The 13,120-nt window shown below is 48.5% G+C and overlaps 1 protein-coding gene across 1 annotated transcript; it reads left to right on the top strand.

The window, feature by feature from the left end:
* Positions 1-697: 697 nt before the first annotated feature.
* On the top strand, positions 698-2,443 carry LOC125555404 (nucleolar and coiled-body phosphoprotein 1-like). The gene has a single exon (XM_048718373.1). It carries the CDS (start codon positions 776-778, stop codon positions 2,048-2,050), a length of 1,275 nt encoding a protein of 424 aa, XP_048574330.1. The 5' UTR covers positions 698-775; the 3' UTR covers positions 2,051-2,443.
* The last annotated feature ends 10,677 nt before the right edge of the window (positions 2,444-13,120 follow it).

Below are 13,120 nucleotides of genomic sequence, written 5' to 3' on the forward strand. Positions count from 1 at the left end.
GTCCACGCCCTAGGACGAGGGAGTAGTTCTATCGAGAGAGGAGCCACAACATACGTTTTTTCGTTCTGTGGCTTGGGAGGCAAAAAAAATCAGACGGAAATAAATCATGGAGTGGAGACTATCAAATCCTGATATTCAAAAATTTGATTAAAGATTCATCATGATTCATTCTTTTCCATATAAAAGTTACCGGATATACCGAAAATTGATCTTAGTTTCATTTCTTTCCATATAAAATCGGTTTAAATAGATCATGGGTAAAATCCGATTTAAATATGTTGGTGGGACAAAAAAACGGTGAGAGAGAATTAATTGGAGTGAGGCGAGACTACCAACTCCTCCATTAGAAGTAGAGACTAGTAGGTAATTAGTCTTTTGAGACAATAATAGTAAATTGGTATTTTGTAGGGGAAATAGTATTTTTTAGGGGTTGGAAAATAGTTAATTAGTTTTTTAGCAAGGAAATCATCAAATAGTTCTTTTTTGTGTTGAAGGAAATCGTTTTTTCCTTCAGAATCAAGGAAATCGTTAAAAAATTGAACACAAGGAAATCGTTAATTAGTTGACTTGTGCACCCGCGTGATGCATCGGGCGAACGGCTGGGCTGGTTAAGATAAATTTTATGGCCAGCAGGGAGTCCTTCTTTTAGGGGATGGAGCGAGGCCTTTCTGGCCCATACCAATGTGCACACCGACACCGGTGCGTAGAGGAGCCGGTTCCAAATAGTCCCCCCGCCGCCGCCGCCGCCCACATTCAAGAACCCCAGTCTCCGGCCATGTCCCCGAAGCGCTCCGCGAAGATGGCGGCACCTCCGACCCCGCATCCGCCTCCGCCTCCGCCTGCCTCATCCGAGGAGACTGGCTCCCGCTCGAGCTCTGAAGAGTCGGAGGACGCCATCGCCGACTCCCCACCTTCCGCCAACACGCGTGCGCCCCCGCAGAAGGGCGAGGAGGACGACGAGTCTGAGCAGGATGAGTCCGACGACGAGGAGGAGGAGCCCGTCCACGCCGCCCTGACCCCCAAGTACCAGCCTCCGCCGCAGCAACAGAGAGAGGGCTCGGAATCTTCGGACGACGAGGAGGAAGAAGAGGAAGAGGAGCCCGCCCTGGCCGCCCCTCCCTACTCTCCCAAGAAACGGCCTACACCGCAGCAGATCGAAGAGGAGGATGAGTCCGAGGAGGAGGAGGAGGAGGAGGAGCCCGCCCACGCTGCCCCAACCGCTGCCCCCACCACCAAGTACCAGCCTCCGCCGCAGCAACAGAAAGAGGGCTCGGAATCTTCCGACGACGAGGAGGAGGAAGAAGAGGAAGAGGAGCCTACTCAGTCAGCCCCTCCCTCTGCTCCCACGAAACGGCCTCCACCGCAGCAGATCGATGAGGAAGAAGAGGAGGGTGAGTCCGAGGAGGAGAAGCCGCCGAAGCTGGCTCCAAAGCAGCTGCCAGAGGGCGTGAAAACCACGGCCGTGGCCGAGACCAAGAAGCCAGCTGCGTTCAGCCGCATCTGGTCCACCGACGATGAGGTACGTATCCTTGAGGCCCTTGCCGTTCACCAAAAGCAGCACGGCACGCTGCCGCAGTCGGATGCTCTCCTGGACGCCCTTGCAGGCAAGCTCGACAACCGTGCCTACGGCCGCAAGGAGCTCAAGGTCAAGGTCGGAACCCTGAAGCGTCGGTACCATGCTCTCAGCAAGAGGGGCGAGCTGCTGAGCAAGGAACACGACCGCCAGGTGTTGGACCTTTCCAAGACCGTCTGGGGCGGTGACAAGAGCACCGCCGCAGCTGCCTCCGTAAAGACAACGGCGAGTGGCCACAAGCGCAAGAGCTTCGAGGAGATGTGCGAGCTGTACCCGTACTTAGCGGAGGACGTGAAGGAGCTGATGGTGGAGAACCCGGGCATGTTCAAGAGTGACTTCGGGAAGATGGATCATGAAAAGGCACGCGTGATGAATGAGAAGATCAAGAGGCAGAGGGTGGCACAAATGAAGCTGGGGCTGCGCCGCCACGACCTGATCAGGGAGGTGACCAAGACAATCATCGACCTGGTCGACTGATGGGAGCTGCGTATCAGGGACAGGGTGTTCTTTGTTGGTGTAAACGGATGTTTTTCTGCATGACGAGATCATATATGCTGGGAATTGAATGTTGTGCCAACTCTGGCGATTTAAGGTTTTTTTGTGTGCTAGTATGGGTAGAACTTGTGTCTTTTTTGAGTGGCAAGCTGAATTATGAATTGGGATGCTTTTTGCACGACAAGAGCATATGCTGGAATTGTAAGTTTTGCAATAGTGTTTTCTTGTGTGTGATGGGTGCATGCTAGAATTGGCAAACTGTGGCGTGTTGACTGAACATGCATGATTAGAGGAGCATGATCGCTGATTATGAAATGCTCGCTCAATGAGTTGGTTCAGTGATGCTATTTTGTTCTTCAGTTTTGACAGCTCGTTTATGCAAAGTCGTAATAAGTCTGAAATAGATGAATGTTATACTGTCTATACTTGACTGTTTTTTCTCACAACTTGGTTAGCGAAACCACAGTTCTTCAGTTACCCTTTGTTGAGCAGTGGCCATTGCTACACGTTGGAGGTGGCGACCTGCCTATCTAGCAGCAGTATTCATTTTGTAGATAACAATGGAACTTCCTCCTCAACAAGGTGAGTTCACTCTGCTTCATTTGTAAAAGCTTAAAACTGGAGCGTCATGTTATGTACACATCACGTACAGTACATAGGCTTATTATTTCTATGCACCATCTTCTGGTTCAATCACAAAACCTGCACAATTTCTTCAATTTGTACAAATATCTTTTCATTAGAAAATCTGATAGCAATGTCAATCTGTTTTTTTTTTGAACCGGGCTTTTTGACCCCTTTTCATTGCATAGAACGGAAATACATCAGTCCCAGAAACATGTTCAGAAAGAAGGGAAAGGGGAAAAACGAGTTCAAGCACTACCAGGAAACCCATCACACTCGCCCGACATCGTGACGAGTGCCATGTGGGCGAAAACCTGAGCAGCACCAATATCTTTAAAGTCTAACTAGCTATTACAGAACCGACCTGCCAGGGACCAAATTGACACCACCAGACCAAAATATCATACTAAACGAAGAAACGAAGAGCAGCAGGCTTCAAACAGTCTGATAGCATCATGTTGTTAATTTGCTTGCTACCAAACAGTCTGATAGCATCATGTTGTTAGTTTGCTTGCTACCAACCAGTGTGGTCTCCTCCAAATTGTTGCTTCCTAGAAGCAATCCTTGTTGCTCATGATGGTCTTGTTCTCAACTTTTCCAGACGGAGGCTGCTGGACAGCAGCGTCCTCCTCCCCTCCTAGCGGCTGCTGTACCCGGTGAGCTTCAATTCCCCTCTCCACATCCCTTAACTTTCTCTCCCTTTGCCAGTGGATCCCCATCCCCAAGTTGGTTGTGCACTGTTATGGAAATTCCTCAAGTTTGTGTAGTTCAAGTTCATGGCTCTCTAAAGGTAGATGGTAGATTGATACGCCTTAAGTAGCATTGAGACGATTTTAGGGGTGCCTTGATCTTTCACCGCACGCACAGGCAAAATAACAATGAGTTTGACAGCGAAGAACCAACAATAGCAGATAATAGAATTTGCTGGTAGAGGTGTAGTAGCTAGAGAAAATATAGAACTTGATGCAGTGATGGATGTATACCTGAAGGAATCTATTAGCAGACGTGATGTAGTAGTAGTACTAGGATAGATGGAGAGATTAAGCTAACGACGATTAGCGGCGGCGACAGCGACGGAGTAATTAACAGAGGAGATTAATAGTAGATGGAAGCACAAAAGAGAGATTGGATCGATCCTGGAAGATCAAGAACCGAACAAAACTAATGCCCTGGCAATCTAGGTCGCCGGAACACATACAATCTAGATCGCACGAACACAGATGTGGCGCATCCATGTACTTTTCTGAGTATTTTCTTCACGTACTAAAACCTAACCTTTACAAAGCGTTGCACCCCTTGCTTATATAGGTGGTGCCTAATACTTGGGCCAGGCCCGAGCTGAACTAGGAAACGATGATGACTCCTCATCTGTTACAAATTATACGTAGCAAACAAAAAGGAAACTTCCGTATCTGAACAAACTGTCAAAATCAAATAAAAAGGACACACATATGTATACTTGCATGTATGATTTCTAGGCCAAAACTAAAATTTACTTGATGGTGCAGCCTTCAAACTTTCATTCTGCTGGCCTAGGTAGAAGTAATCACAAGGTGTTCTGAACGTGGGGTTCACTTCTTCCCGAGGCATGGTTTGAGGAGCAACAGAACAAACAAAAGAATGATTTGTGGTGATGTTGTTGCGTTCAATCGGTAGAGCATAGGCCCATCTACTTTCAGTATCATATGGAACAGGCTTCACACTTAAGATCCTCCTCTGTTCTGTAGCACACATGATCTTCTTATGACGCGCTACTGGAATTTGCACGTACGCCGGGTGCTAAAACACGGACACTCGGCAAATCAAGCTTTGCCGAGTGTCACTCTCGGCAAACCCACCTTCACGGAAAACTGCCATCTTTGTCGTCACTGCCTCACGGCAAAGAGGCACCGCACGGCAAACCCTGCAGACGCCGAGAGCCGCTCACGGCAAAAAGGAGCCACGTGGCATGCCCGTCCGTAACAGACGGCTCCGTCAGTTACTGCGTACTTTGCCGAGTGTCACTCTCGGCAAAGCATATGCAACATCCTTTTTTTGTGTGTTCTTTCTAACTGACATGTGGTCCCACTGGTCACATTTATCAGTAAAAGTTTTAAATAACTTGCTAAATATTTTTGAAAAAAATGACGATATCTTTGCCAAGAGCGGCTCTCGGTAATCCTTCTGACCAGTACGACAGCGTGGCCCACATGGGGCTGACAGTTTACATACCTTTGTCGAGAGCTAGTCTCGGCAATGCTCGCCTTCTTTTCCGAGAGCTGCTCTCGAAAAAGTTGTCGCACAACAGTAGTGTCCCAGACGACCATGTTTCCGAGAGGGGCTCTCGGTAGTATATCGTTTTCCGAGTGTTGCTCTCGGAAATATTTCCCATCCATTCTGCTGTCAAGCTATTTCTTTTCTAATCCCTGCAAATAAAAACAACTACAGTGCAATTTGATCATATATAGGCATAATTTGATCTAGTCCACACATATATAGGCATAATTTCATCATATATAGGCATAATTTGATCTAGTCCACACATATATAGGCATAATTAGGGATAGTCCACATATTGTCACACACAAGTCGAATGTATTATCCTAGTAGACGTCACACACAAGTCACAAATTCATACATATTGTCACTACTTGCAAAACGTGCACGTCACAATAGAAGTACACTTGTTCATATATAGATCATCTTGAGGAGGAGAGGCCATCGGGTTTACATTCCGGAGGAGGAGGAGGGGCATCACTAGCACTGCTTCGAGATTGCATAAGAACCTATAAGAGTAGAGTCAGTGAGGGTGGTTCGTCCCTATGTAATGAATCTTCTACTCTAGTTTAGATAATGTTCTACCTGTAGTTGATCCTCAAGCAGCTTCAACCTATTGTTCGTGTCTGCCCGTTCCTTTTCTCTAGATGCCTGCTCATCCTTCCGCCTTTGCTCCTCTTCAACAGCCCCTCGCCATTAAATCCTGTAACATGGCCATTAGGCTCATATAGGTTGGAACGGTGCTATTTCGAGGCATGGACATAAATGAAAGGTTAGGATGCTAACCTTGAGACACGCTATCTCACGTGATGCGGCGGTTGGGCGACTCCGTATGGACGGAGTTGAGCTGGTGCTCGACGCGCGTATCTCGTGCAGCTTGCGATGCGAGGAGGTGGCGATCGCCCCGTTGCAAAGGAGGTGGCGGTCATGGCCCTTCCCCTCGCCAGCAATGATGAGAAGCTCAGGATCAAGGGGCTTGGACGTAGGTTCGGCTTCCTGCCCGTGCACCTCCTGGAAGACCTCTTTGAAGGTCCCCCACTTCTCCTCCACCGACTCGCTGCAGAACTCGGCGCCATCCTTCCCCTTGTGGCCTTCTCTCCATGCTTCCAGGATGTGGACCGGGCGACCAACCTTCGCCTCGTGCAAAATTAACCATCAAGTTGAATGAACCAAGATGCACCATGCGAAAAAGTTAACATCTTAATCCACATACCATGTGTTGCTTGAGAGCGGTTAGGTCCCGGCTCCCCTGGACAAGAGCCGGGCCTGGCATTTTGGCTCGTTCGTTTCCCTTCTCCACATGCTGCGCCTGCCATGTTGGGTCCCACCACATGTCAACCAGGGCCTCCCTACAATCCTCCTTCATCCAGGGTTCCTTCACCTAGTCAGACAAAATCGCATAATTGAGGAACAAGAGGGATGAATCAAAGTACTAGCAACCGATGTAGTCACTTACGACTGACAGGTATTCTTCTCGCGACAAGTTGGTCTGGCAAGCAGTCTTCCTTGTCATCTTCTCTCCCTTCTCATTGAGCGGCCGACACTGCATCACAGCTTTGTACCGCAGCGTGAGCTTGGTGTCAGAGAGTATCTTTCGGGCAGATTTCACGATGCCTTTGATCGCCTTCTGCTTCTCACCATCCACGCAAGAAAATGTTTTCTACAAGAAAGCATATGGCATCTTCTCACCATCCACGCAAGCAAGGATTTGGATATGGAAAAATGCAGTGGTTGGAGCGAAGATACTTACAAAAAAAGCATTGATGACCCGAGTGGCCATGGTGACATCGTGCTCATCCTTGTTGTGTAGGTAATGCTCCCAGGTTAAACCTGGCGATGGCGGATCGTCATCACCTGGCTTGGACAATACAGGGAAGTGCTTCCTCAAGAGGGAGCCGATGACGTGGTTCGGTGGGCGTGCCCCCTTAGGTTGTGTCGGGATAAATTCCCACTGACTGCATGATATAAAAGAAAAGCATATGTGAGTGTCAAAGTTGTGGCATCCAAAATATGATGCAAATGAAATGCTTGCTTACCCCTCTCCTGACAGGCAAATGACAGGACGGTTGCTGGCAGCAGTTGGTTCCGGGACATTCCCCGGACCACGCTCGGATTTCTTCCTCTTGAAAATGTTGCTCGAGGTAGACCCCGAGCCGTCCGAGGCCTCCATGTCGCCCGACTCGGTAGCGAGCGGATCTGGTGTATCTAAGTCCACTCCGACATCGCCATCCGATGATGACGATGCCTCGGTTGTGGCCTGATGGGAGGCGGACGACTCAGTCCTACCAATCGGGACTCTCCGGTACTTACTACCAGTGCTCCTATCAGAATCTGAAAAACAAAATACATATGGTTACTCTCAGTTCCAAAGCAAAATCTTCCTAATCTAAGTGTCATATCATATATGGCAAAAAATAACACAAATAGCTCAATCAAGTCTCAGATATATAGTTCCATTTACTAATGCCATAGCACTGACAAGGAAAGAAGCACAAGTATATAGTTTCATTGATCTACTCTAGTATTTATCTAAAAAAGCACAAGCATAGAGGTCTTGATCCTTCGGCAAAAACACAACATCCATAGCCTTATCCCCACGCCAAACGACTTACCGACGACAAGCATTAGTTTAGAGACAAGAAGTCCAGAGAACTAGTTTCAACTGAAACTAAATACTTTGAGCACTCATTCGGTTTAACTAAAACAAAACCAGTCAAACATAGGAGTCAAAACCAAAGCATTCTACTCTAGGCATTACTCCAAACTTCCAAACTTCCATACTACTCTAGTCATTACTAAATAGGACCATCTTCCTCTACTACTTTTAATCACATTCATGCATATTTCCTACATTTGTGCAAAATATCCTACTCTAGGCATAGAATCTGATACTGACCTGAGGGCATCTCCAGCTGCCACGCTACCGGAGAAGCTCTGCTGCGGAGGCCGTCCTTGGGCCGCATCGAAGAACCGCCGCGCCGGCTGCCGGCCATGAAGCTTGGGGGCGGTGACCGCGGTTGGGGGCGGTGGAGGAGGGGGTGGCGGTTGCCGCAGTGGGTAGCGGTGGAGGAGGGGTGGCGGCCGCAGTTGGGGGCGGTGGAGGAGGGGGTGGCGGTGGCCGCAGATGGCAGCGGTAGAGGAGGGGTGGCGGCCGTAGTTGGTGGTGGCGGCGGCGGTGGCGATTTCGGCGTCAGCGGCGGCGGTGGCGCAGGGAAGAGAGGAGGGGAATAAAGATACAAACTAAAGTGTAAATGTTAAGATCTTGGTTAGATGTTTTACCGAGAGCTTCACTCGGAAAAGGTGGCCATTACCGAGAGCCAAGAATCGACCCTCGGTAACCACTACTCTAATTTTTTCCCTTCTCTTTTTGTTTTTGTTTTGCACTATCTTTTTTGTATCTCACATTTCATATACTTTTATGACCAAAGTTTATAAATTCCACGACTTTTGATGAATTATTTCAAAACTCAACTTTAAAGAGTGTAAAGTAAAAAACATGAGAAGAAACAGTTGTTGACCGTGGCCTACCCCCTCTCTCGGTGCTGGTCAACTTTCTAGACCGGCACTGAGAGAGAACTTTAAAGAGTGTAAAGTAATAAACATGAGAAGAAGCAGTTTTTGACCATGGCCTACCCCCTCTCTCGAGGCCAATGGAGCAACAGGACCCGCACTTCCTGCACAAACCGGACACATTCCCTCTCAATACCCATAGACTATCTCGAAGAACGGGCCTAGACTTGGTCTGTCATCTCGCGATGACATGCACTAACACGGAGAAGCAGTTATTCACCGTGGACTACACACTCTCGGTGCCGAATAATGCCCTAGACCACCGGGGCCACCGGATGGGTGCTCGATATAGAGACCGCCCGAGGGGGGAGGGCACCCCTACATGCGTGTGGCCCATGCATATGCATGCAGGGGTGGGGTGCTATTTGAATAAGCAACGCACGTCCTTGGCGTGACACGTGTCTCACAAACCACACACACGAGCGGGAACATCGAGGACCGGCTGCGTCCGTCCCCTAGACAGAATCTTCGGTGGGTGATCTCGTGACAGAACGAGCCTAGACTTGGTTTGTCATCTCGCTACGACATGCACTAACACCGAGAAGCAGTTATTCACCATGGAATACACCCTCTCGGTGCCAAATAATGCCCTAGACCGCCGGGGCCACCGGATGGGTGCTCGATGTGGAGACCGCCCGAGGGGGGGAGGGCACCCCTACATGCGCGTGGCCCATGCATATGCATGCAGGGGTGGTGTGCTATTTGAATAAGCAACGCACGTCCTTGACATGGCACGTGCCTCACAAGCCACACACACGAGCGGGAACGTCGAGGACCGGCTGCGTTCGTCCCCGAGACAGAGTCTTCGGTGGGCGATCTCGTGACAGAACGGGCCTAGACTTGGTCTGTCATCTTATGATGACATGCACTAACACGAAGAAGCAGTTATTCCCCATGGCCTACCCCCTCTAGGTGCCGAAGAACGCCCTAGACCGCCGGGGCCACAGGAGGGGTGCCGGTCTCTAGAACCGGATGAGGCCCATCCGAAGAAGAAAACACAAGACGGTAATTATGATGTGCTAAGGTTGTTTGCCAAGCATGAAAGAAAACAACAAAAAGAGTATAATACATATTATCGAGAATGCACAAGAAGGAAAGAGATCTAGGTTAGATGCTTTATCGAGAGACACTCTTGGAAAAGGTGGGCATTACCGAGAGCCGAGAATCGACCCCCGGTAACCACTGCTCTAAGTTTCCCCCCTTCTCCTTTTCTCTTTGTTTTGCACTATCTTTTTTGTATCTCATATTTCATATGCTTTTATGACCAAAGTTTATAAATTCCATGAATTTTGATGAATTATTTCAAAACTCAACTTTAAAGAGTGTAAAGTAAAAACATGAGAAGAAGCAGTTGTTGACCGTGGCCTACCCCCTCTCTCGGTGCCGGTCAACTTTCTAGACCGGCACCGAGAGAGAACTTTAAAGAGTGTAAAGTAATAAACATGAGAAGAAGCAGTTGTTGACCGTGGCCTACCCCCTCTCTCGGTGCCGGCCAACTTCCTAGACCACCGAGGCCACCGGATAGCCCATGCATATACATGCGATGGCTTCCTTTGAGAGCACAAGAAGTTTTGAGGCCAACGAAGCAACAGGACCCGCACTTCCTGCACAAACCGGACACATTCCCTCTCGATTCCCATAGACTATCTCGAAGAACGGGCCTAGACTTGGCCTGTCATCTCGCGATGACATGCACTAACACGGAGAATCGGTTATTCACCGTGGACTATACACTCTTGATGCCGAATAATGCCCTAGACCGCCAGGGGGGGAGGGCACCCCTACATTCTTGTGGCCCATGCATATGCATGCAGGGGTGGTGTGATATTTGAATAAGCAACACACGTCCTTGACGTTACACGTGCCTCACAAACCACACACACGGGCGGGAACGTCGAGGACCGGCTACGTACGTCCCCGAGACAGAATCTTCGGTGGGTGATCCCGTGACAGAACGAGCCTAGATTTGGTCTGTCATCTCGCTATGACATGTACTAACACTGAGAAGCAGTTATTCACCGTGTAATACACCCTCTCGATGCCAAATAATGCCCTAGACCGCCGGGGCCACCGGATGGGTTCTCGATATGGAGACTGCCCGAGGGGGGGAGGGCACCCCTACATGCACGTGGCCCATGCATACGCATGCAGGGGTGGTATGCTATTTGAATAAGCAACGCACGTCCTTGACGTGGCACGTGCCTCACAAGCCACACACACGGGCGGGAACGTTGAGGACCGGCTGCGTTCATCCCCGAGACAGAGTCTTCGGTGGGCGATCTCATGACAGAACGGGCCTAGACTTGGTCTGTCATCTCGCGATGACATGCACTAACACGAAGAAGCAGTTATTCCCCATGGCCTACCCCCTCTAGGTGCCGAACAACACCCTAGACCACCGGGGCCACAGGAGGGGTGCCGGTCTCTAGAACCGGATGAGGCCCATCTAAAGAAGAAAACACAAGACGGTAATTATGATGTGCTAAGGTTGTTCGCCAAGCATGAAAGAAAACAACAAAAAAAGTATAATACACATTATCGAGAATGCACAAGAAGGAAAGAGATCTAGGTTAGATGCTTTACCGAGAGACACTCTTGGAAAAGGTGGCCATTACCGAGAGCCGAGAATCGACCCTTGGTAACCACTACTCTAATTTTTTCCCTTCTCTTTTTCTCTTTGTTTTGCACTATCTTTTTTGTATCTCATATTTCATATGCTTTTACGACCAAAGTTTATAAATTCCATGACTTTTGATGAATTATTTCAAAACTCAACTTTAAAGAGTGTAAAGTAAAAAACATCAGAAGAAGCAGTTGTTGACCGTGGTGAAGGAAATATGCCCTAGAGGCAATAATAAAGTTATTATTTATTTCCTTATTTCATGATAAATGTTTATTATTCATGCTAGAATTGTATTAACCGGAAACATAATACATGTGTGAATACATAGACAAACAAAGTGTCACTAGTATGCCTCTACTTGACTAGCTCGTTAATCAATGATGGTTATGTTTCCTAACCATAGACATGTGTTGTCATTTGATTAACGAGATCACATCATTAGGAGAATGATGTGATTGACATGACCCATTTCATTAGCTTTGCACCCGATCGTTTAGTATGTTGCTATTACTTTCTTCATGACTTATACATGTTCCTATAACTATGAGATTATGCAACTACCGTTTGCCGGAGGAACACTTTGTGTGCTACCAAACATCACAACGTAACTGGGTGATTATAAAAGAGCTCTACAGGTGTCTCCAAAGGTACATGTTGGGTTGGCGTATTTCGAGATTAGGATTTGTCACTCCGATTGTCGGAGAGGTATCTCTGGGCCCTCTCGGTAATGCACATCACTTAAGCCTTGCAAGCATTGCAATGGAACGAGTAAAGATACTTGCCGGTAACGAGATTGAACTAGGTATTAAGATACCGACGATCGAATCTCAGGCAAGTAACATACCGATGACAAAAGGAACAACGTATGTTGTTATGCAGTCTGACCGATAAAGATCTTCGTAGAATATGTAGGAGCCAATATGAGCATCCAGGTTCCGTTATTGGTTATTGACCTGAGACGCGTCTCGGTCATGTCTACATTGTTCTCGAACCCGTAGGGTCCGCATGCTTATGGTTTCGATGACAATTATATTATGAGTTTATGAGTTTTGATGTACCGAAGGATTTCGGAGTCCCAGATGAGATCGGGGACATGACGAGGAGTCTCGAAATGGTCGAGACATAAAGATCGATATATTGGATGACTATATTCGGACATCGGAAAGGTTCCGAGTGGTTCGGGTATTTTTCAGAGTACCGGGGAGTTATGGGAATACGGGAGAAGAAGTATATGGGCCTTATTGGGCTTTAGGGGAGAGGGAGAGGCAGGCTGCGCGCCCCCCCCCAGTGACTAGTCCGAATTGGACTAAGGGGAGGGGCGGCGCCCCCTCCTTCCTTCTCTTCCCTCTTCCCCTTCCTTGTCTCCTACTCCTACTACTTGAAAGGACTCCTAGTTGGACTAGGAAAGGGGGAACCCTACTCCCGGTGGGAGTAGGACTCCCCTAGGGCGCGCCATAGAGAGGGCCGGCCCTCCCCTCCTCCATTCCTTTATATACGGGGGCAGGGGCACCCCATAGACACACAAGTTGATCTTCATGATCATTCTCTTAGCCGTGTGCGGTGTCCCCGTCCACCATAATCCTCGATAATATTGTAGCGGTGCTTAGGCGAAGCCCTGCGACAGTAGAACATCAAGATCGTCACCACGCCGTCGTGCTGACGGAACTCTTCCCCGATACTTTGCTGGATCGGAGTCTGGGGATCGTCATCGAGCTGAACATGTGCTAGAACTCGAAGGTGCCGTAGTTTCAGTGCTTGATCGGTCAGGCCGTGAAGACGTACGACTACATCAACCGCGTTGTCATAACGCTTCGGTCTACGAGGGTACGTAGACAACACTCTCCCGTCTCATTGCTATGCATCACCATGATCTTGCGTGTGCGTAGGATTTTTTTTGAAATTACTATGTTTCCCAACAGTGGTATCAGAGCCTAGGTTTTATACGTTGATGTTGTGCACGAGTAGAACACAAGTGAGTT

This window comes from Triticum urartu, chromosome 5 (genome assembly GCF_003073215.2).
Source record: "Triticum urartu cultivar G1812 chromosome 5, Tu2.1, whole genome shotgun sequence".
NCBI lineage: Eukaryota > Viridiplantae > Streptophyta > Magnoliopsida > Poales > Poaceae > Triticum > Triticum urartu.

Coding starts and splice junctions, on each gene's coding strand:
- LOC125555404 (XM_048718373.1), top strand. CDS start 776: ATGTCCCCGAAGCGCTCCGCGAAGATGGCGGCACCTCCGACCCCGCAT.